The 25,987-nt window shown below is 36.2% G+C and overlaps 2 protein-coding genes across 3 annotated transcripts in view; both read right to left on the reverse strand.

The window, feature by feature from the left end:
• CAMKMT (calmodulin-lysine N-methyltransferase) overlaps nucleotides 1–25,987 on the reverse strand; it is a 499,328-nt gene that overhangs the window by 129,950 nt on the left and 343,391 nt on the right. The gene's annotated exons all lie outside the window — the stretch shown is intronic.
• Nucleotides 13,983–14,493, reverse strand: LOC119512539 (proteasome maturation protein-like). The gene has a single exon (XM_037807275.1). It carries the CDS (start codon nucleotides 14,476–14,478, stop codon nucleotides 14,056–14,058), a length of 423 nt encoding a protein of 140 aa, XP_037663203.1. The 5' UTR covers nucleotides 14,479–14,493; the 3' UTR covers nucleotides 13,983–14,055.

Genomic DNA, 25,987 nt, shown 5'->3' on the forward strand with positions numbered 1-25,987 from the left:
TTGATTATATTCTAGTCAACTCCTATATACTGCCTAGTACAGTAATGAGAAATTATCCTCATAAATCCAGGATATAATGTCAAATTTATATCCTTGTCAGAGAATGAGTGATTCCACATAAGCTTCTATTACTGGGAAAATTCAGTTAACTTCTTTTTTGTTTGTTTGTTTTCCTTCCATTTTTCTACTCATCCATCCACAAACTAGACAAAGGGGAGTGTGGTCCACATGGCTTTCCCAATCACATTGTCACCCCTCATAAGCTACATTTCTATACAATCTTCTTCAAGATTCATGAGTTCTGGGTTGTAGTTTGATAGTTTTAACTTCTTTTTTTACTTTAGGTAACACTTGACTTTTTGATGCTTGAAAATCCTTTACCAAAGAGTAGTAAACATGTTTCAAAGTCTTCATTCATTGTGAAGGGGGTTGGTTATGAAGATCAGAATTGTGCTGGACTGGTGTAAAATAAGGAGCTCTGAGGTGCCTAGAGCCTTGGGCATTGGTGCCCTGAGGGGCAGGTGTCCTGAGAGGCTGCTCAGCTATGCTGGGCTGTTTGCTGCTACCCTGAAGTATTCATTTTTCTCAATTTCTTTGTACCTGATACTCTCATTTCTCACATCAGTATTTAAATCTTTGCTTCTCTGCTGTCTCCACTGTCTTCCTGTCTTCTTTCATATTCTGTTTCCCACTTTCCTTCATGCTCATCTCACCTGGCTCCTCTATCAATCTCCCACCTTTCTAGGTTTTGCAGCAAGTACCTTGATTTTTATAACTACCACCACCTAATCAGAGCCCCTCTTTTCCTTTTGATTAGCAAGTCTACTAATTCACTGCCCAATGTGTTCTTTCCTTGCCTGTCATGCCAGATTTTTAATTCAAAGAGATGATAAATGTGGAGATGTTCTCTCATCTACAACAAAATACACAACTAATTGAGATCATTCCTCCTTGTTTCATCACTATTCCAGGTACCTGAGGTTGCTGTAAGAGAAAATTACAGATAACTGAGGGAATTATTTAGTTTTGTTAGTGATTATGAAATATCTATTTACATGAACTTCTACTTTTAAAAAATATGGCTACAAATAGAATTTCTCTAACCCTCATATATATAAAACATTTTTATTGTTTAGGTTTGGTTTTTTTTTTTTTTTTTTTTGATGACTCACAAGGCACTTTTAGATCTTACAATGCCTCAGGGTTGTTATTATTTATCTCAATTAATGCAAAACTATAAACGTACAAAAGTGTCTAATAGCCCAGAGCTCCATTGATATCTGGCCAATAAAGCAACTCTGAATTTCTACAGTTGGGAAACGTAGACACAATGCCCTGTACACTCCCAAGGCATATTCTTCAGCTGTGTCATGGTGTTCCTTTTGAATGAATAGGCACTCTGCTCATGTAGAAAGAGACTGAACTGGAGTAGAGGGTCCCTAAACTCAACTAAAAAGGAGCAGTAGCCTAATGGTACAAATGGTTGCCTTATTCTGCAAAAGTAAATTCAAGAGGGGTTCAGCAAATATCAAGCTAAGAGCAGCTGGAAAAAAAAAAAAAAACCCACAAAATTATTTACTGTTTCAGCCACAGAAACTAGAAAAGTGGCATTTCAAATCAAAATTGTAAAAAGCTCTACCCACTCCACTTGTGAGCGGCATTCAGTTTGGGCAGGTTGTTCTGAGAGTGGAATGCACTCTTTCCAAATAAGTATGTATTGCTGCCATTCACCAGACCTCCTCACTAGTCAGCAAGCAGCTATCTCCCCATTATACATCCAAAGAGTAATCAGGGTGAAAAGGACAGCCAGTGTAAGAGGAAATAATTGCAGCTTAAACTACTCTTACTCATTAAGAAGCAAGACTATTTGGGGAGTGGGGTTGGTGGTGGGGGTGCAGGTCAGAGAGAATGGTATTGAGTTTTCATCATCCTGTCAGGGCAGGTCAAGTTTTAGTTTTAGCAATTTTGGCATGATTTTCCATAATTGCATCACAGTTAAAAGTATATTAATCACAGTAACTATCACCATCCTGTGGTGAGATTAATACTTGTAGTACAGGAAAAGAATCTGAAGTCTGTCTGGGGGTCTGCCTCTGTTTGGTGTCTTTTGTCTTGGAGATATGTGGCTGAGATTAGTAAAGAACAATCATGAAAATATAAACCCCATCCTTTAGCTGTGAAACAGGGATATATAACAGCAAAGAAATGGAGAGAGTTTAAAAGGTTTGGGGGTCGAAAATTTAAAGGGCCAAACAAGTTGATATTTTGCACAAAAAAATTCATGAAAACTCAGGTTAAGCATTGAAATGTCCCTAAATCAATGGTTCTCAACAAGAGGCAATCTTGCCCCCAGCAATGTCTGGAGATTTTTTTGTCGTCACAGTTGGGGGGAGGAGGTGCTATTGGCATCTAGTGGGTAGAAGCCAGGCGTGCCGCTAAATACCCTCAATGCAGAGGATGGCCCCCCACAAGAAAGGATTATCCAGCCTGAAAAATTAGTAGTGTCACTGTTGAGAAACCCTGCTCTAAATAAACCAGAACAAAGATATAAATATTTTAATTTAATTTTCACTCGTATTCCTAATATTCATCTGAGTTAGGCTTTATTGTTAAGATGTTTGAGGTTGTTATGCATGTCCCAGAAAAATGCATGGGTGTCACAAATAGGGCTGGAGATTTAGGGGACTAACTGATGACAAAGAGTATAGATTTAAAGCAGAATTTTGAGGGAAAAAAGGGGGTTGAGTTTTTGGAAAGGAGACTTAGTACTGGAGCATGACAAGACAATGAATTTGAGTCATGATTTACTATTGTTTCACAATAACTTCATCACACAGCACACTCCTAAAGGAGACTACAAAGTCAGCTAATCAATAATAATGGACATTTTAAAAGCTACATACAAACGTTGAATAAGACGAGAGCATTTAGTAACACTGCAAGCATTCCCTAGGCAGCTATCTGCACTCACAACTGGGGAAGGCATGGTCAAGAGTCAGCTAAGCCGACGCTGGGCCTGGAAAAGACTCATGCCCAAAAATTCTTTGACAAAAAGTATGCCTTGATGAGCAGGAGGGGAGGGCTGTATTTTAGGCATAGAGTGTAATCTCTAAGAAACTGTGGAGGGAAGGTTGGCTAAAGGTGATGTTGAGAAAATAAAATGGAGATAGTCTGGGGCAGAGGTTCTCAAGTGTGGTTCCTGGACCAACAGGAACCTGGGAACCTACTAGAAATGCAAATTCTCAGCCCCCCAATTCCCTAAACCTTCGGAATCAGAAACCCTGGGCATAACGATAGTAAAAAGACAAGATGAAAAACAGGAACACATAACTGACCAAGGATTAGAATTCAAGATATATAAAGAATTCTTACAAATCATTAAGAAAAAGAGAGTTAACACAGTAGAAACATGAGTCAAAAACAAGACTTGGCATTTCACAGAAGAGGAAAAATGAAAGCCCATAACCATGGAAAAGGGGATGATTAGTAAAAATGGAAATACAGATTAAAGCCATAATGAGATACCAGTACTTAACTACCAGACTCAGAAAAATTTAAAGAGTCAGATAATACCAATCTTGGCAGAGGTATGGAGGGAAAAGAACTTTCATTCAGTACTTAATGGTAGCATAAATGGATACAACCTCTTTGAAAGATAATTTGGTGATACCTAGCAAAATTGACTCGGTAATTCCACTCCTCAGTATATGCCATACAGAAACTCTCCACACACAACCAGGGAAAAATAAAAGAATACATATAGTATCCTTGTCAGTAATACAAAATCCAGAAATGACCCAAGTATTATTAATAAAATAGAAAAAGAAACTGCAATATGATGATACAGTAGAATAGTATACTTCATTGAAAATAAATGAATTATATACAATATGGATATTATTTCTTTAAAATCTAAAGATGATAAAGCAAGTCATAGAAGTATATAAAGCAAGAGTAGATGTTCAAAAACAGGCAAAACAAAAACTATTATTTAGAGAAACATACATACACAGTAAAACTATAAATAAAAACAAGAGAATGATGGCACAGAATTCAGGGTTGTGGTTATTTCAGAACCGGAAGGAGGGGCATGCAACTTGGGAAAGGACACACAAGAGGCATTAAAAACACTGCTAACACTATCTTCTTTAAACTGAACATACACATTATATATGTTCTTTTGTATAAATATTGCACAATTAAAAAGTAAAGAAAAATAAGAATGAATTGGGATGAGGTAGTAGAACAGTATAGACAACTCTTGAGGCATTTTGCTGAGGGAAGCAGAGAAATAAGATGGTTGCCAGAGGGAGCTGTGAAGTCCAGAGAGGTCTCTGTCTGTCTGTCTGTCTCTCTCTCTCTCTCTCTCTTCTTTTCTTAAGATGAGTGATATTACCACATATTTTTATGCTGATGGCAGTCAATTGATGGTGGGGGGGGTGGATCTGGTAATGAGGGAAAAAGGGAATAATTGCAGGGGCAAGATACTTCAGCTGGTGAGGAGAGCTGGGCTCCACAGCATAAGTGGAGCCTTAGAAAGGTGCAAGTACTATTAATGAAGGGAAGCTAAAGAAGACAAGTACAGATACAGGTAGGTGAGTAGACTTGGTGATGAGAAGATGAAGTAGTTCTAATGTAATTGCTTCCATCTCAGTGAAATATTGGCCCACTCATCAGCTGAGAATGATAGGAGAGATGTTGGAGGTTTTGTTGGAGGAAATTTACTAAAGAAATGTAGTAGGATTTCTCAAGTGTGCACTTGAGAGCTGTGGTCATAAATTCAAAGCAGGACCAGTCAGCTTGGTTCATTGCTACATTCAGCTGCTGAGGTGCAGGTCCAGGCTTTAATTAGGGCTGGATGAATTTGTTGAAGTGAGAGAGAAAGGAGTATGGGGGGTATATGATGAAGATGAATTATATTGTGATGAACATAATAGGTAAGAAGAGAAATGAGGACTTGAATAAGGTGGGGGGAGAGGGGGAAGAGGGAGTAATAGGCAATGAATAATACGTTGGAGTGTAGTTATCACTGTAATTGGCCCATAGGAAAAATGATAACAATCAGAAGGGGGTGCTTGGCCTGGAGATTTCAGAGGTAGGGTAGCCTTTTGGTGATGACAACGTTTACAGTATGGCTTAGTTGGCAGATAAGATGGTGTGGAGGAAAGAACTATGGAGGAGATGCGGCTGAGGAATGGAGAAACCAGGGATAGATCATCTGTCTACAAGGATATTGAAAACTTGGAGAACAATGACAAAGACGAAGACAGTTAGCCACATTCTAAAATCTTCAGCAAATAAAGGGGGAGTGACTGAGATATCAGCAAATAATGGCAGTGGAGCAGTGGTAAGAAGGATGAAAGAGAAACAACCTCCAACTTCTGAGAAGGCTGCAGGGCAAGCAGCATCCGCAGAAGACAGCTAGATGGGGATAAGAAACCAAGTGACGGATTACTTTGGAGGCTTTGCCTTCTGCTGGTGATGGAGGTAAATAGGGATATGAGTCATGATGAAATTAGTCAACATAGTCCCTTCGGAAAGGAGAGGAATCAGTTCAAATTAGAATCGGGAGACCCTAGAAGGTAAGGGCCATCCGGGAACTGTTCATTCCTACGTGGTAACCAGCACTGTGCTAGCCTCGGTAGGTGAGACCAAAGCAGCATTCCACATAGGGGAGACAACAGGAGGATTACTAACATTTGCTAAAGGCCTCTATGTGTCAAGCAATGTTAGGCACTTTACATTTGCTATTTTATTTAATCCTCTTAACAAACCTATAAGGTGTCACCAGACTCATTTTATAAATCACAAAATTGTAGACTTAATGTGCTTATATAATTTACCCAGATTCAGTGGGCAGCTAAATCCAGATTAAAATCTTTGTCTAATTCCAAAGCCTACACACTTCCCACTCAGCTGCTTTAAAAAAAAAAAATCATGAAACTTTTAGGACCCAACTGTTTAACTGAGATGAATTACTTTATAGACTGAAGATTTTAGAGAAGCAGAATTCAAAGGCTTTGATGTAGGAATGATCGATGTGGACCTCCCGAACCACCTTACTTAAACTGCACCCTCTCCCACATCACTCCTTATCTCTCTTGCCTATTTTTTTTCTCCTTATACTTATCACCACCCAACTTACTGTAAATTTTATTAAGCTTAGCTATTGACTGTCTCCTCCCACTAGAATGTAAGCTTCAGAGGGCAAGGGTATTTGTCTGTTTTGCTCATTGCTGTACCGCCTGTCCTGCCACATCTAAGAACGATACCTGTCACATAGAAGGTGGTCAATACACATTTGTTATATGAAAGAATGGAAGCATTCATGAACAAGATGGTACCTTGAGGAAAAAAAGAGAGTTTGGATGGCCAAGGAGGGGAAAGGATAGGACATTACTGGCAAGCAAACTTCATGAGTACAGACATGGAGCAAGAATGCTCATAGTATGCCTGGGGGCAAGAAAAGAAACCAATCTAAAGGCCATGATATGTCTGCAGGAAGGAGAAGAAAGGTTCACTGGATTCAAAGCTTATGAACATGAACTTGAGTGGAGAGAGATGGAAGAAGCATTAGAAAGTTATTGTCTTCTAATGTCCACATCGAGATGTCTGTAGTCAAGATGCTAAACTGACTTATATATAAGGGGCAGCTCAAAGATTAACAGATCTATTTATTCTTATTTTGCTTGAAGATGGTGAATGTTTGTGGATCAATGACATATGTGCAAAGGCCTGGAGAATTTCCACAGCTACTATCTAATTTCTGAAGCATAAGAATACCTTCTCTTCTACGATGGAAAAATCTGGCAGACACCTAATGAAATGCAAGATCCTGGATTGGATACTGGACCCATAAAAGAAACAGGCTATAAAGGATAATTGGTGAAATTTGAATATGGATTGTGGATTAATTAATAGCATTATATCAATGTTAAATTTCCTGATTGTGCAACTATAGCATAGCTATTTAAGAAAGTGTCCTTGTTCTTGGTAAATACATACTGAAATATTTAGAATAAAGAGGCATGATGTCTGCAACTAAATCTCAAATTGTTCAGAAAAGTTAATATATAACTGTATAAAAGTTAATGTAACTGAATTTATATCTGTATCTATATCGAGGATGATAAATCAAATGGGGTAAAATGTTAACAGTTGAATCTGGGTAAAGGATATATGGGAATCCTTTGAACTACTCTTAAAATCTTTCTGCATGTTTAAAATTATATCAAAATAAAGTTATTCTCCCACCCCCACAAAAAGAAAGAAAGAAAAAATAAAAAAGGATAGAAAGCACATTCCCTTCAAACATTAATGTATTGAGTTTCGAATATTCATGTTTGATTGCAAAAAATGCAGGTAAGGACAGTATGCCAAGCCCCAACCAACAGTATTCCTGAAAACCCTAAAGAATACCCTGGGTTCTATCTAAGCCTCGATAAATGTATTATTCAGTAAGTTTATTTTTTTCAGAAACTTAAGGCTTCCAGATTGTTCCTATGCCAGAAAAGCCCTGAAACCCAAAGGTAACAGTCTCTCCAAGAACATCAACCAGTTCCATTCTTCTTTGCCATGAGGTCAACACCCCTTTCCAGCATGAAGAACCTAAAATGGTCATTGCTCCGATATCCCTGAAGATTGAGAGAATGACCAAATGAAAGGGAAGAGGTATAACTGAAAAATTAGGATTTGACAAATGATGACTACAGACTCATTATATAGATATGATTATGACTACTGGCTCATTATATAGCTACTTTTTAGTTTCTAGTATGTCAGCATAGCAAGAAGAAAATACTAGAAATTGTTGAACAGTAATCCAGCTGATCTTTGATACTGATCTTTGATAATGATTGTGTAACTATATAGCTTTTATCATGTGACCATGTGATTGTAAAAACCTTGTGACTGACACTCCCTTCATCCAGTGTATGGGTAGATGAATAATAATATTAAAAAATGCATGAAAAAAAATAATAATATCAGGTCAGGAATATGGGGGAAAAATACCCCTATGTAAACTATCGTCAATAGTAATAGTACTATTTTAATAATCTTTCATCAATTGTAACAAATGTTACGACTGTAAAAAAAATAGAATTACAAAAAAAGTATTATCAGTTGTAACAAATTTTCCACACCAATGCAGGTATTGGTGGTGGGGTGATGTATGGGACTCCTGTATTTTTTTTTGCATGATTGTTTTGTAAACCCACAACTTCTCTAACATAAAAAGAAAAAAAAAATTGTGAGTAAAAAAAAAAAAATCACAAGAATTCCAACTTTAATTAGAAATATTCAATACATTTTTTTAAAATGCAGGTGAGGAAAATATAGCTTAACAGTAGTTGGTATGATTAAGACATACTTTCCATTGATAGTAAGTACAAGTTTGGGTCCTTACGATGCTATTGCCAAAGAAACTAGAAGACTTTCAGCTCCATTAGCTGATAATGGCAACAAGGGAACAGATGGCCCCACTCTCCTCTATTACTGTCATTTAGCATCTGGAGCACTGAGTGTCATTCTGGATATCATACTTTTAAGAAGGGCACTGAAAACTGGAGCTGGTCAACAGGAGAGAGAATCAGGGTATGTTCTAGTTTGCTAAAGCTGCCGGAATGCAAAACACCAGAAATGGATTGGCTTTTATAAAGGGGGTTTATTTGGTTACAAAGTTACAGTCTTAAGGCCATAAAGTGTCCAAGGTAAGTCATCAGCAATCGGGTACCTTCACTGGAGGATGGCCAACAGTGTCTGGAAAATCTCTGTTAGCTGGGAAGGCACGTGGCTGGCATCTTCTCCAATTCTGGTTTCAAAATGGCTTTCTCCCAGGATGTTCCTCTTCTAGGCTGCAGAGTTCCTCAAAAATATCACTCTTAGTTGCTCTTGGGGTATTTGTCCTCTCTTAGCTTCTCTGGAGCAAGAGTCTGCTTTTCAATGGCTGTCTTCAAACTGTCTCTCATCTACAGCTCCTGTGCTTTCTTCAAAGTGTCCCTCTTGACTGTAGCAAGCTCACTTCTTCTGTCTGATCTTATGTAGTGCTCCAGTAATTTAATTCAGACCCACCCTGACTGGGTGGGCCAATACCTCCATGGAAATTATCCAATCAGAGTCATTACCCACAGTTGGGTGAGGCGCATCTCTATGGAAACACTCAAGGAATTACAATCTAATTAACACTGATAGTCTACCCACACAAGATTACATCAAAGATAATGGCATTTGGGGGGACATAATACATTCAAACTGGCACAGGGTAGGAAAGAGACTGATAAAATTTTCAGATAAAGTCTGGAGAAGAGAAGGCTCATACAGGGACAAGACTGACACATGAGAGTTGTCTTCAAACGTTTGAAGAGCTATAGTGTGGAAAAGGGTATTGTTCAGTTCACTCCAGAGAGCCCACAGATTGAAGCTCCAGGGAAACATGATTCAAGTCAATTGGCAAAGAGCTTTCCAATAATTGGAGCTGTTTAAAATCCAAGAATTTGCCTTTGGAATCAAAATGAGGTTTCTATCATTGGAAGTGTTCAAGCAAAGATGGAACACCACATATCTAAGACATTGTGAATAGCTTCACCAAGGGTTGGGGGATTGGAATAAATCTTTAACATTCCTTTCTATTGCTGAAAGCCTATGCTACTTAATTGACAGTTTTGAAAATTCTTGGGAAAGTCTGTTTATCTATCTATATGCTATTTTCTAGGCAAAAGCACAATCTAATCTTCTATTAAAAATACGAGGCTGTGATTTGAAGGTGACTCTTCACAGGGCCCAGCCAAGAGTACTGCTGGTAGTTGACATGTCTTGATCTTGTTTTATTTTACCACCACCCATCTAGAACCTAAAGAGATTTGGAATATGTCTAGTAAACAGAAAACTCTGTTTATCACCTTTGCCACTTCAAAAAAGCCTCAACCTAACTAATACCACCATTGAAGAAATTATATGTCGGCAGCCTCCACTGTCTGCTGTTGAAATAGTTGAAAGTTTAGGATTACCAAGTAACTAGCAAAATCACACTGTAATGGAGATTCCATCATACTGTTTGAAAGCAAAGCTGGTATCATTAAAGTATCCTTACAGCAATACTAAGGCTTAAAGCCTGCTCACAGTGATTATTGCTATCACCTAAATGAAGAAAAAATAAAATAGAATAAAATAAAATGTGTTGTTCTTCTGTACTAACTCATTCTGAACCTAATGCCACTCTGCAAATTAGGCAAGCCATCTACCTTTCATTATGAACCACTTCATGGCAGGAGTAAGAGAAATCAATTTGTTCTACTCTAGTTACTGAATGATATAAAGATGATATAACAGGTGACACATACAAATAAAAATAATGGTTTAATAAACGTAGGTTTACTATTATAGATTGGAAGGGTAAGAAATCTGAGTCTTCCTATATGCCACAACTAAAGGGATCATCTCTGTTCAACACATACATTTTAAAAAGTCTATTGCCAAAAAACCTAACACTGATTTCATGTATTGCCAGTCTATTTCAAAATACATTGGCCAATTTTGAAATAAAGATCGAAACAATTTCATGAACCATAGTTTCATTTTAATGTTTCTATAAACTTTGGGAGAAGGGTGAGAGGCATATTTTTAAAAACTTAGTTCTTAACGAAATCACTAAAAATTAAATTGTGTGCAAAACATTATTTCTATTTCTTATGTTGACATTTTCTTTGCTTAAGTTCTACAATAGCAGTTCTCAAAGTGTGGTCCAGGTTCCCCGAGGGTCTCTGAGACCCTTCCAGGAGCAGCCACAAAGTCCAGGCTATTTTAACAATAATAATAGTAATAAAAACAACAGTATACATTGGCCTTTTTCACTCTCATTCTCTCATGAGGCTACATGAAGTATGATAATATAACAGATTGAATGTAGAAGCAGTTTTGAGAATCCAGCTGTCTCCCATGAAGAGGGAGACATTAAAGAGCTTTGCAAAAAGAATGCCACTCTTACATGTTTTGTTGTTTTTTGAAAATAATTATTTTTTATAAAAATGTGTTGTGCTAACATGATAGATTTAATATTTTATTTTTAAATGAATTAGTAATTTTTTAAAATCTCAGTTTTAATTTCTAACGTGATAAATGTTGATCGCTATAACTCACACATAAACAAAAGCTGTCTGGAACCTCAATAATGTTTAGGAGTGTCAAGGGATCCTGAGACCCAAAATTTTGAGAACCACTGTTATATAGTAACATAGAGTGTGTGATATTCTTCTGATTTTTGCTAATATAAATAAAATGACTTACATCAAACTAACTCTATAGATGGGTATTTTGGGTAAAATATCATCTTACTTTTGTCATATTTCTCCAAGTAAGTGATACAATAAAGATCTGACTAATACTACCATCAACATACACTATAATTTAAGGTAAAAAATGAACTTTGCCACCTATAGAAAAAAAATACAATAAAGTGCCATAAAGAAAATGGAGCCTTATCCATTTCTCATTTTTAAAAATTTCCACCTACTTTCCAAAGGATTTAAAACAATTTACCACAAAAGCTCAGGAACAACAAGACCAGTAACTAACAACACAGGATATAAGTCCAAAATTTAGTAGTAAGGGGGAAATTGAAGAGGTAATGGAGTGGGGGCAAACTCTATTAAGAACTTCTATTTGAGGAAAGCCACAGCAATTAAACATGAGTACTTTGCTCCATGTTCCCTAGCAGTCTAAGGAAAGAGTAAAACAGTACAAATGAAATGGCTCCCACTGTCTGGAATGAAATAGACTAGCTCTTTAGAAGGCATAATCTTTCTCAGGGATCTGAACTCTGAAAACAATTAGAGTAATCTGTCATGAGACTCTTTTCATTAAGAGAGAGGAGGAGAACAAAAGCAATAGTAACCTGTTGTAGGAGTTTCAAAAATTATCTTATTTTACAATTGAGGAAACAGGGTCTACCAGTAGTAAATAGGTTGTCTTAGGTTATAAAGCTGTAAGAACCAAAACTAAGATGTGAATTAAAGTCTGTCTGACTTCGAAGCATGTATCTTAACCACTTTGTTAATTCGGTCAAGGTCTTCACATTAACTCACATTTTTGTAAAGAAATTCTTTAGAGGGTCACATGAAACTGTGCAAAGAAGCAACTGAAATATACAGCCTATTAGGCCACCACCTAGGGCAGTAGTTTTCAACTGTAACACACCCGGTGCCCCCTTTTTAGAAAAACTATTTTGTAATAAACAGGGCACTAAAACAGAAAAACAATTCATAATAAATAATATGTATATTACTATGTAAATACTCAGGCAAGATAACACTAGAAGATAAGGGGTGGTCAGATGCTTGTACCTATACGTAGAATAGAATGGTGACAATGACAGAATAATAAAGATGTTTTATCCTGGAGGCTCAATTACCACAAGTAGCTTTGCTGTCACTTGGCATGATTTTCTGGAGTAGTAAAGTTCTGAGCAAAAACAATATGATCTTCTTTTGATTTATAAGTAGCTTCATTTCTGGAAAATTCAGGGCAATAAAAATGTGCAAAAAGTAATTTGTGCTTAAATGTAAAATGGAATTAGGTTCTCAGATCAGATAACAGATTTTATACTACATGAATGTTTGGTGGTAATGGGAGACATAGGACTGGTATCTTTGGCCCCCATCCCTGGTCAGTAGCACCCCCCCCCCCCAACATTGTTCTTTAAATCCACCCTTTAAGTCCCACTGGCCTAGAACCTTGTACATGCACAGGCCTCCTGTGGTCATGAATTAACAGATCACCATAAATACCCTCTAGGTCTAACATGTTAAAGGGGAATATATGAGCAATTAAAAGCAAAAATAGGTTACTTTGGAAGACTAGAACTTCATGAGTGACTTTCTTCTGAGAGCCTCATTCATTCTAGACAGAGTTAACTCTGATTAGTCATGTGAATAGCCTTTTAGTAATCAAACTTAATAGGGATGATCATACGGAAAAAAGAAGGGAAACACATCCCTTAGGCCAGTGTTTCCGACTGTGGTACACACACCATCAGGGATACATAATGGTGTGCCAGGGTTTTGCAACACCATACACTCAAACAGGGTAACTTTTCCTGGAGAATCAAATTTATTCAAAGACTGGGAGTGAGCCATTATTGTATATAAAAACAGGGTATGGAGAAGAATAGCATTTATATGCATTTTTTTTTAATGTTCTAAAAAGCTTTAATTTTTATGTACCAGGTTCATAAAGGATACCTTGTAAGAAAGAACAAACATGGTGAAAATTTTTAAAGAAATTATTGTGTGAGTATATGTATGAAGGTTGTAATTTTTAAAATTTAAGCATCATATGATATATAAAGCAAGAACAAGGAAAGATGAGGCTTTCTTTTAACAGTATTACTTAGTAACATATTAAATATATATTAATATATTATCAAATCTATGAAGAACCACAGGTTAATATACTTCTGCTGGTTACTTTTTAATTTTTTTCACTTTAAAGACAAGACCAAAATCAAAACCTCTGAACTTATGGTTTTCAACTTGAAAGAATCAAAGAATGGTTGTAATTTAAAATAGTTATCAATAAAGCATATATTCTTATGAGTATTAATGGCTGATACTGAAACAGGATAAACTGTAAACATCATATTCTGCTCTTAACTTGAAGTTGCCAGTAAAATCAATTACAATTATTTATTCTGAAAGATGCTACTATGAAGGCTGCACATTCAGATATAGATAATGACTGAAAATTAAATTTAAGGAATACCTAGAAAATGGGTTTATTTGGAACTTGCAAGCAGACTTATAATATTCATTAGCAATGAGTTTTTAAAGACTTAGAAGGCCAATGTTTTAATATAAAACTAGCTTTAAAATTGTCTTCCTTTAGTGTTCTCAATTGTTACATGGCCATGAACCAAAGGACCAAATAATTTAAAATGATCACTGATACTATTTAGGCAAAAATTCTCACATCAGTACTTTCAATGTTGTGTACATCAAATTACAGTAGAAAGACAACTATAAACAAGAAGCAGTCCCTATTTTCATTAACAGCACAACTGTGTTACAGTAAACCAAGTTTATGTTCAACCATCAAGTGTGGTTCTCCCATTACTTCACTTTGTGATGGATCATTAAGAATATCTTCAAATCCAATAGTCTCATCATTACCCCTCAAAATATCCAGTGAAAAGTTTGAACTCGGAAGAAATGGAAGCCGCTGAGCCTGCTGCACTGCCTTGAATTCCATCTGTAATTTTAGTGGAGCAAACAGACCCTGGATGTTTCTCAATGTGGAAAAATTCATTTTATCTTGGTTGAGCTGGAAATTCTTTTCTGATAATTCAAGAGGATGACTGGGCAAAAGTTCATTTTTCACACAAGGAAATCCTCTCCGAAGATCTTGACTTTCAAAAGGGCCACCTGCTGAAAGTTCAGTAACTGGAATACTGTCCTTTAGCTGAGATCCAAGTCCTCTGGCATTCATCTTCAGCCCGCTGTCCGCACCACCTCTCCTATATGCATTTTAAAACTAAAATATAAGACCTCAAAGAAATGTGGGACTTGTTATGCTGTCTGGGCTATGACTCCAAAAGACATAAGCTCATTTTCTTTCTTGGTGATAGAAATGCTTGAGAATACATAGTCAGTTATTCTGTATTACTGAAATAAGATTGTTCTTACAAAGAAGGAAACATGTAGCTGGCAGAGAGATATTGTGAACAATGGAAACTGATGTGCTTTCCTGTTTTAATGAGGTAGTGACCTACCCTAGCCAAATCTGTGATCTGCGGTGTCCTTTTTTATAGGGAGGGCAGAGGAGTCACTTTGGTGTGGACATCAGATTCATAATATTAATGAAGGGCTTATTTTAAGACTTTTAATGCTCTCTTGAAATTAGTTACAGTAGACATGTGGTCATTTCATTTTGTATGTGCGGGTTTATTACTGATTGATTTGTAATATGTGAATATGCAAAATAAATCAATAATTTTGTACCTGCTTTGGCATTTTTTCAGTTCTTTAGTTGAAACAGAAGCTGCAAGATATAGAAGGGGCCTGAATCTTCCTCTAAAACTCTCTGAGGAAGACGGTTGCTGCAAAGGAGAGGCTAGGCCTCCCTATGGTTGTGCCTAAGAGCCTCCTCCCGAATGCCTCTTTGTTGCTCAGATGTGGCCCTGTCTCTCTAGCTAAGCCAACTTGAAAGGTGAAATCACTGCCCTCCCCCCTACGTGGGATCAGACACCCAGGGGAGTGAATCTCCCTGGCAACGTGGAATATGACTCCCGGGGAGGAATGTAGACCTGGCATCGTGGGACGGAGAACATCTTCTTGACCAAAAGAGGGATGTGAAAGGAAATGAAATAAGCTTCAGTGGCAGAGAGAATCCAAAAGGAGCCGAGAGGTCACTCTGGTGGGCACTCTTATGCACACTTTAGACAACCCTTTTTAGGTTCTAAAGAATTGGGGTAGCTGGTGGTGGATACCTGAAACTATCAAACTACAACCCAGAACCCATGAATCTCGAAGACAGTTGTATAAAAATGTGGCTTATGAGGGGTGACAATGGGATTGGGAAAGCCATAAGGACCACACTCCACTTTGTCTAGTTTATGGATGGATGAGTAGAAAAATAGGGGAAGGAAACAAACAAAGGTACCCAGTGTTCTTTTTTACTTCAATTGCTCTTTTTCACTCTAATTATTATTCTTGTTATTTTTGTGTGTGTGCTAATGAAGGTGTCAGGGATTGATTTGGGTGATGAATGTACCACTATGTAATGGTACTGTGAACAATCGAAAGTATGATTTGTTTTGTATGACTGCGTGGTATGTGAATATATCTCAATAAAATGAAGATAAAAAAAAAAAAACAAAAAACAAAAAAAACAAAAAAAAAAACTCTGAGAAGTCCTGACCTCTATCACAGGATGACCTTCACATGGCCCTCACATTAACTGGATTTGGGGAGGGGCAGCAACCTGATTAGTACATTAGAACAAATTAGAAATTGTCTGTATCCTCAGATATCTGAGAGTTAACCTGTTACATACATGATGTTACCCAGCTGGATGTCAGAATGTCTGTCAAAATCAATCATTTTCATTTTGCAGTTCCTCCTGACAAGAACTAGCTAAACTTTTTCAGTTGCTTCTTGAGACCACTTGTGGCATTAGTATATAAGAGGATGCCTACCTTCCGCTTGCTGTGACAAAAAACATATTTATCCAGTGCACTTGAAAGCCACCAAATTGTTTTATATCATTTAAAATAGTAATTTTTTGTCAGAAGGCTATTTCTGCTCACTCTCTGGTAATTTTTTTTTTTTTTTCTTATTTTGGGAGGTAATGGCAAAGGGCTAGAGAAGCAGTGTTAGTGGCAAAAAAAAAAAAAAAAAAGGCCTTTTCGGGAGGCCTTGTCTAGTGTTATAATTAGAGAGCTTAATGGTTTGAGAGAGAGCTTAGTGAAACTAAGAGCCACTGTCATAGTGGAAAGGAGAAGGGAGAAATAGCTTGCCTAGATTTCAACAGTTACAGTATTTATGTTTCTGTATTCATTTCACTGCAATCATGCAGCCATGGGCAATAATGTCCCAGAATTTATATTTATTATCTACTTTCTTACTGTTTTGCATAGGCCTTCCAGAGACACCAACTGGGGAAATTATTGCTTTTGTTCACCTTTTTTTTTTTTGCCCCCCGGAAAAAAAAAATCTTTTTGAGAAAAGCTGCTTTCCAGACACATCTTTAAAGGTACTCTTGTTTTCGTTGATTTTTAAGAAAAAAAAAATCATTCTTTTTGAAAAAAATTTAAATTTATTGACTTACAAATGAATCAATGATTTAGTAAAATACAAATCCACCTCTTTCATCATAGTCTCAGATAAAGACCCATGAAAGTATTTCAAATAAATTACATTCCCTTACTTTAGGCAAAAATCACTTGTAGGTTTCAAGTTTGAGGTAGTTTTTGTAATTATGTTTCTCTAATATTTTAGAAAAAACTCATGTCATGAAACAATCTTTAGTGTTCTCATAATGCTCTAATCTTTTTTTTTGGCCTGTTTATAGATTATCTTCTACATAATATCACTTAAAAGAAACTAATGTTTTGCCTGCCCCCCTCCCTACTTAAATCAACAAAACTAATCAAAAGCCTTTTTGACCTATTGTTAATTTCATGTCTCTTCTAGTCAACACAAAAAATTGAATCAGAAAAAGCTGATGTTTGCCACTTGATAAAATAAGATTCTTCTGCTGGCTTCTCCAGATTCCAAGGCCATTAAATTAAATATAAAAAGATAAAGGTTGTTGCAGACTTTATCATGAAAACCATAATGTCATCAAGTTGAACAAGCTCAGTAAACATGGCCTCTCCCCCTTGGGTCTCTTTGTATCTCCTCTTGTCCTAATCGGATAGTGCTGCTCTTATATCCCATTGCATGCAAAGCTGGAGAAAATCTTTATGCTGCTTACTTGAAATCCTCTCTTAAGAGTGGCTTTGCCTGAACAATCCAAACTCTCCTTTGGAGATAGATAATGCAAACACCTATTTAGGAGATAGTTCAGATTATTGAAAAGCACCTGTAATGTGTTACTCTCACTTAATTTAAAAGACAACACCTTACTGTTTATATAATCAGCCTGGAAATGGGTAAAATTGGGGTGGGGCGATTAGTGCATGCCCAATGACATTTTGCCTCCATCAAGAAACTGCCCTGTTTCAACCAGCCTAACAGAGCACCCAGGTTTTGAAAATAATGAGGAGGAAATCAATCAGCATAGTTTTTTTTTTTTTTTTTTTTACTACTAAAAGAACACCAGCATTTAGAAGTATTTACATATTCAAAAACTATCTAACACAATGTTTTTGGGAGCTTATAAATTTTCAATACCACTGCATTAATGTATAATAAAAGGAATGCGTTTATCATTGACATGAAGAACTAAATTTAAGTATTATTTTAAGATGTCTTCAAAAACATCTTAGTCTCTCAAATTTAGCATTACAACGTCTATATAAGGTAATTTCATTGACACCTAAAACTTCATACTTTCCACCCTTAAAACTGAGTATAATTTTAATTCAGCAATTGTACTCCTAAGAATCCATCCTAAGAACATCATTGAACGTGTCAAGATGTATAAATAAGGAAGTTCACCATAGCATTTAATAGTGAAAAAGAGTAAACAAATGATGGGACATGTATGTAATAGAATATCCTGCAACCATTAAGAATGATTCCTATGAATATTTGACATTGAGAATTATTCAAGCAACATGAAAAAAATCAAGTTTTAAAATAGTGTGCAGAGTATAACCCCATGATATGCACAGGAAAAAGGCCTAGATGAGTGTAACAACAAATTTTTAACAGTTAATCTTTGGCTTCTGGGGTTACTGGTGGATTTTTTTTTTTTCATCTTCTTTTTCATGCTTACCTGTATTTTCTAATTTTTCCACAATGATCGTTTATTGTTTAAGTACTATAAGAAACTTTTAAAGAAAGCAACATAAATCACTTTTGCCTTTGTGTAAAGTTTCATTAATTATAAAATTCTAAATCTTAACACTTTATAAAATTACATCAACTTTTCCTAACTGGAATTGGAAAAGTAATCTGATGTTTGAGATTCATCTTGGAAATTCACATTAATATCTGAAATGTTCAGGCTAAGATCATAAAATGCTCAATGGACATTTCATTTGTAAGTGGCAAGGCAATAGCTTTCTCTGGTAGTTTATACTGATCCATAAACAAGCACTTAATAAGTTCACTGTAATTTGTGGCTGAACTGCTTGTCTAGAGCCAATTAAAATACATAGCAAAACTAAGAAACTTTTGATTCAGAGAAAGACTCTAATATTTTTTTATAAATAAATAGGCTTAAATAATAGTGGAACTAAAGAATACTCCCAAGTCCTTAGAAAATGAGAAAGCTTTGGGTTCATTCTTTCATTCAGCCAAGTACGTGTCAGGTTTATTCTAGGCACTCGGATTAGACCTTTTCAAATTTTTGTTGATATTTGAACAAGCTCAGTAACATGGCCATGAATAAAAATAACTCCAAATAATTGTTATTTTCTGATAGTATCTCTAACCCCAGAAGATTGATTTATATAAAAGAGAGATAAAAGTTTTCTCTGTTAACTGTCACTAATACACACTTCTCTTCCCAGCAATCTAATTTAAGCCACTCTTTTTCTGCATATTTTTTTCATTCCTCCATTTTGACATAATCCTTGGAAATCTGAAGAATAACAGAAACAGGCTCTAGAGACCTGAATTCTAGTTGTGGCTCCGCTACAAATACTCTGGGCCACCAAAGACAAGTTACTTTATTCCTTTGCCCAAGTTTCCCTAGCAGCAAAATAAAATTACTTCTAATGTTCCTTCCAATTCTAAAGTTTGGGATTTTCTTTTGGTTGATTTTTATAGCAAATGGCATTTCTTGCTTACTACTTCTCACTATCGTGACTTTATCATGATTTATCTGGTTGAAATCATGATGAATAGTACTTAGTCAGCTAATAATACTTGTCTCCTTTCCTACCTTGTGAAGAGTAGCACTCTGGGCCAGTTGGAGAGGGTATTAAAGCCAGAGGAGATGTTCCTTGCCTTAAAGAGGCTTGCTGACTAGTTGAAATGATAAAAATACAAAAGAGAACTAAAGGACTCTTATGAAGCAAAGATCAACAAGCACACGACTGTGCATTAGAAACTAACCAATGTGTCCTGTGAGGTCTTTTGGTTGATTTTTATAGCAAATGGCATTTCTTGCTTACTACTTCTCACTATCGTGACTTTATCATGATTTATCTGGTTGAAATCATGATGAATAGTACTTAGTCAGCTAATAATACTTGTCTCCTTTCCTACCTTGTGAAGAGTAGCACTCTGGGCCAGTTGGAGAGGGTATTAAAGCCAGAGGAGATGTTCCTTGCCTTAAAGAGGCTTGCTGACTAGTTGAAATGATAAAAATACAAAAGAGAACTAAAGGACTCTTATGAAGCAAAGATCAACAAGCACACGACTGTGCATTAGAAACTAACCAATGTGTCCTGTGAGGTCTTTTGGTTGATTTTTATAGCAAATGGCATTTCTTGCTTACTACTTCTCACTATCGTGACTTTATCATGATTTATCTGGTTGAAATCATGATGAATAGTACTTAGTCAGCTAATAATACTTGTCTCCTTTCCTACCTTGTGAAGAGTAGCACTCTGGGCCAGTTGGAGAGGGTATTAAAGCCAGAGGAGATGTTCCTTGCCTTAAAGAGGCTTGCTGACTAGTTGAAATGATAAAAATACAAAAGAGAACTAAAGGACTCTTATGAAGCAAAGATCAACAAGCACACGACTGTGCATTAGAAACTAACCAATGTGTCCTGTGAGGTCTTTTGGTTGATTTTTATAGCAAATGGCATTTCTTGCTTACTACTTCTCACTATCGTGACTTTATCATGATTTATCTGGTTGAAATCATGATGAATAGTACTTAGTCAGCTAATAATACTTGTCTCCTTTCCTACCTTGTGAAGAGTAGCACTCTGGGCCAGTTGGAGAGGGTATTAAAGCCAGAGGAGATGTTCCTTGCCTTAAAGAGGCTTGCTGACTAGTTGAAATGATAAAAATACAAAAGAGAACTAAAGGACTCTTATGAAGCAAAGATCAACAAGCACACGACTGTGCATTAGAAACTAACCAATGTGTCCTGTGAGGAATCAGAATATGCCAAGTGACCAGATTTCAGTAACATCTATCAGGACAAGCACTGAATAGGCTTAAAAAGACAATTTGATACAGGTAATGGACATAGTTTGGCAGAAATGGACTGAGGTATTTTGCGTATTTCCCCTGTTAATAAGAAGAGAATCAGGCAACCAGCCAGATGGCAAAGGAGGAGAAGCATATGGCCTGGATAATCCACACTTTGGATGATCGGCCCCTGAATAACTGAGGGCGGGCTGCATTTCACTAGGGAGCCAGTAGATGTCAATTGTCCAGCACTGCTTTGCATGGATCTCCATTGTCTAGTCTTTACTTTGGAGACAGGGATTAACTTCTTTCCATCATCACTCCCACACCCACCCCACCAGACTCCTTTTCTCCTAAAAGATCCGAGTTGGTTGTTTTACACATAAGCCTCTCTCTCTCTCTCTCTCTCTCTGTGTGTTTGTGTGTGTGTGTGTGTGTTTGTTATATGGGGAGTAGGGGGTGGCAAGATGTACTATCTATCATCCAACTTTAATCTTCAGGTAGTAAATGTAGATTAGTGAATTCGAAAGCATAGAGGCATAATCAAATCAAGCCTTAGCAGTAGAGGGCCCAGAGGGGTTGTCATACCTGGTTATTTCTCACACCTCCAAACAGAGTCTGCCGCTTCTGTTCCCTCAGGGACAGCATGACAGCAGTCCAGCAAGCCTGGGAAATGCACTAGGCACTCCTCATCATTAACATGGAGCAGGGCTAATGACCATGTTTTTACAGTTCTTATAAACTCTGCCCCTGAGAAGGGAAGGGCAGATCATCTTTATAAGGATGCAAATAAAGACATTCTGGAAAGACTATCAACATTAAATTAAATTAAATAAATCCACACCATTAAGTCATAACCTCAGAGTCAAAAGAGATCAATTGTCATGGTGAAAGTAAAAGTATTTTTCTACAGTCTATGGGTAAGTTATTTTCTTTGAAACGGTGGCTTTAAAATCTCAGCCACAAAATCAAAACTAAAGTGAATGATGAGAAGGGATTAAAATAATTACTTCACCAATCAAAAATATCACCATTAATCATAAATGCACATATAATATATTAAAAAGCTTCTTTAAATGTCACTTTTTCATACCAAAATAATCCTACCACTTAGTACAAGGCATATTTAGGAAAGAAAAACATCTGGTGTGATTTACAATATTACTGTGTGCACTTTTTTCCCTAGAAAGCTCATTAAATTCTCCTTTCCTCCTAATGATATCATTAACATGCAAGAAGTACAAGCGGATTTTAAACCAAATAGTAAGTCGAATATGTTTAAACACTTTTTAAATTGTAAGAAAGTTTGAAAAGTGATGAGGAAATGACTCAATCATACCACCTTAAAACAGCTCCATGCTCCCTAATACCTTCTACGTATCCTACCATCCCATTGTTGACTTTTCCCATATTCATGCTTTTTAATTTTACATAGATGCAATCATATATACTACCATTAAAAAAAACACATTTAAAAACATAAGTATTTGCCATGGTCTTCATTATTAAACCTTTTGATGGCTGTGTATTCTGACAAGGCAATACATCATTTTGTCAACCATTCCTGCACTGGACAAATAGAATGCTCCCAATTTTTCACTATTACAAATGATTCTGCAATTAAGAGCTCCACAAACAGTTTTTCGTCCTTTTGGAATTTAGTTAGGCTGTATTTCCAGAAATAGTAATTATATGAGCATTTTTATAGCTCTGGATGTAGTTGCCAAGATTTTTTCCAAAGGGATTGTATCAATTTATATCACCATCAGCAATGTAATAACTTATCAATTACACTGCAGTTTAAATTGTACTTTTTAATGATTACTGAACATTTTCTCATATGTTTGCTTAACAAACATATGGCCCTTTAATATATTGCCTGGTCACATTCTTTGCTCATCTAACATAAGGGTCTTAATAGTTATAGAAATTGTTTATGAAACATACTGTTTATATTAACCCTTTACCTGAATTATTTGCTACAAAGTTTCCCAGTCTGTCACTTCCCTATTGGATATTTTCTGGCACAGAAAGTTTTCTATTTTCATATAGTTAGAAGTTAATGACTTTTTCTTTTACTATCTCTACTGTTTCTAATAATCACAAAAATATATTCATAATGCCAGATTTTTTGTTTTTCTGCAATTTTATGAAATATTTAACACATTTGTAATTTGTTTTGGCATATGGTATTAGATACAGATTTTTAGGGTTTTTTTTTCCTGTAAATTTCAAAAACTTTTATGCCACCACAGATTTGTAGTCAAAATAATTGTTTCTCAAACTAGGAATAAAAATGAGCCTTATTAAAGTTCATTACAAAATTTAAGTATAAATAAATAACTGGGAAATAGAACACTACTTACTTATACACTAAGTGCAAAGTAATAGCAATAGCTATAAAAAAATAAAGACCAAATCACCTACAAATGATGAAAAACTTGTATTTCTTGGTGTGGTGGGCATTGTAGATTGGCTACCAATGTCATCCATAGTCTCCTTTTTTCCTTGCCTTCTTCCATCAGAATAATTTTTTTAAAATACAGTTTTATTGAGATATATTCACATAACTTGCAATCATCCACAGTGCACAATTATTCACAGTACCATCACACAGTTGTGCACTCATCACCAGAATTAATCCCTGAACAATTTCCTTACTCCAAAAGAAATAAAAATAAAAGGAAAAAAGAGCACCCAAAACATTTCATCACCCCTTCCCCTCCATTCTACCCTATTTTTCATTTAGGTTTTTAGCCTCTCTTGCAGCTGGAGGTGGCTGTGTAAGATCATTCTATCTAATGAGTTATAGACGGAAGATTTTTGGGAAGGACTTCCCCTCAAAAGTTCACAAAAAGAAAGCCTTGGTCTGAAAAACAAACAAACAACTAAAAGTGATAACAGTAGAAGTGAAATTAAAATTGAATGTAAATGGAGCTACATAGACGAGAAACAGCTGACCATGGGAATGCTGACAACTGCTGTCATTTGAGGGGCTCCAGTGGAGCTTCATGAAGGCAAACATAACATAAATGAGGACAGTGGCTATAACGGAAAGGATGGGGATGTCCCAGAGAAAGTGACGCTAGCAAACAAATTTCACATTAAAGGTACTCTTGGAGATATTTCACAATATTGAAAGTGTAAAGGATTAAATCTTGGAAGCTGATTCAAACTTAGGAAGCAGAGTAACAATTTGCCATGGCATAGAAAAGATGCAGCTTCATATTTCCTATGTTCAAACTACTCTTGATAAGTATTTTTAGGAATAAAACACTTAAATTATCAATGGTTCTAATGTTTTAAATTACAATGAACTAAAATATTAGTTTTCCTATTTTCCACTTCCCTATATATTTGTATTCAACAGTAAGAGTTAATGTTTTTTGACAAAAAATTTTAAAAGTCAAAAAACAATTGTAATTTTCCCCATTAAGGTTGTTTTGCAGTTTTAACCTGCACTGTCATTTTTATGGTCCTGCACTAGCAAGGAAAGTGAAGATGGCCTCTACTTATATTCAGGCACAATTACATGACTATTTCTTTTGGACACAGTTCCTTAGAAGTGGAATGCTGGTTAAAGGACGTATGCATTTTTTTATTTTGATGGGTACGGTCAGATTTACCTCTAAAAAAAGGCAGTATGCCTATCAAGGAGATATCAAAGTGCCTTTTTCCCTACATCAACAACTGTAGCTCAAGGTACTTAATATTTTTTTGCCAATTGACATGGAATTGGCATGACGCTTTGAAAGTGCCTATCAATGTCTCCCTTAAGGTGTGGACCTCAGAACTGGAAATAAAACTCTAAATATGATCTAATCAGGGTAAAGTAGTAAAGAAAGATTTTGAAATATAATACTTTGATTGATATAGCTAGAACAGCATTATCTTTTGACTTGGATTGTCACCCAAAACCCCTCAACATTTTGTACCCATGCTATTTTAAAACCACATTGCATTTATCCTGTACTAGTATAGTAAGTTCTGGGGGACCCAATTTCAGACTTGACATTTATAGCTTTTAAATTTAATCTTATTATATTTAAACTTTTGCTCCACTGTCTTATATAGAATTCTGAGTCTGCCCACCTCCGCATTTTTTGCATTATCTATATATTTGATGAAAATTCCCGTGTATTTTTATCAAGTCATTAATACAAATTTTAAAATAGAATAGGACAAAAGACAGTAGTAAAGACAGTACCAGAAGCCTCTTCTGCACCCTGTGGTATGTGGAATTAACTGATGATATACACACAAACACACAAACCCATGATAATAAAATTACCACTGTGCCTACCATTTCCTACACTTACAATGTGCTAGGAATTATGCTATGGGTTTTCAGGTACTTTCTGATTTAATCTTTACAACAATTCTATGAGACAGATACTTTGTTTCTATTTTACAAATGAGAAAACTAAAGCTCATAGAGACTAAGTAACTGTAACTGAAGTTCTAGAGCTAGAAAGAGGTTAAGTCCACAGCTGCACCCTTGAACCACTGTACTAAGCATTAAGGATCTAATTCTGTCAGAGAGAGGAGGGTTTATCATCAAGCTAACGAAGCATAAGCATCATGACTCTTTACACACATGGTTCCCTTCCACGGCCCTGGGAGGGACCATAAAGCTTAAGTTTGCATTAGCTGTCAAAAACTGAAAAGGTTTTGCCCATCTCCAGAGTTGACACCCCTTTCAGTCTCCGTGATTTCTTAAAATTTTTTTTTAAAGACAACTCATTTTGGCTCGGCTATCATACTGCTGCCTGTACTTCCTAATTCACTTAAAGGAATGCTTTCTACCTTCACCTCTGCATTACACTCCACTTCCTGAGATCACCAATGACTTCCCAACTGCCAAATCCAATGACCACTTTTCAGTCTTCTTTCTACTTGAATTATTTGCAGTACTTGACACTGCTCTCTACTCCTCCTAGCTTAAAATTCTCTTCCTCCTTTACTTCTGAGAATTCTCCTGACTCTCCTTTTAGGTATTACCATGTCAGTTGCTTATCTTTCTCTACTTATCCCTTAGGTATGCTTCCCAGAATATCATCTTTGTCACTCTATATGCTTTCTCTGAGTAAAGACACCTTTTTCCAAAGGATTTGATTATGGTTTATACAACAATGAGGGCCAAAGCTATGTATTTAGTCCCAGACCAAGGGCTTCCAAGTGCTTCCAGTGGACTCTACAGGCCTCAAAATTCAACTTGTCCAGAACTGAACTCATTTT

This window comes from Choloepus didactylus, chromosome 17, assembly GCF_015220235.1.
Source record: "Choloepus didactylus isolate mChoDid1 chromosome 17, mChoDid1.pri, whole genome shotgun sequence".
NCBI lineage: Eukaryota > Metazoa > Chordata > Mammalia > Pilosa > Megalonychidae > Choloepus > Choloepus didactylus.

Coding starts and splice junctions, on each gene's coding strand:
- LOC119512539 (XM_037807275.1), bottom strand. CDS start 14,478: ATGAATGCCAGAGGACTTGGATCTCAGCTAAAGGACAGTATTCCAGTT.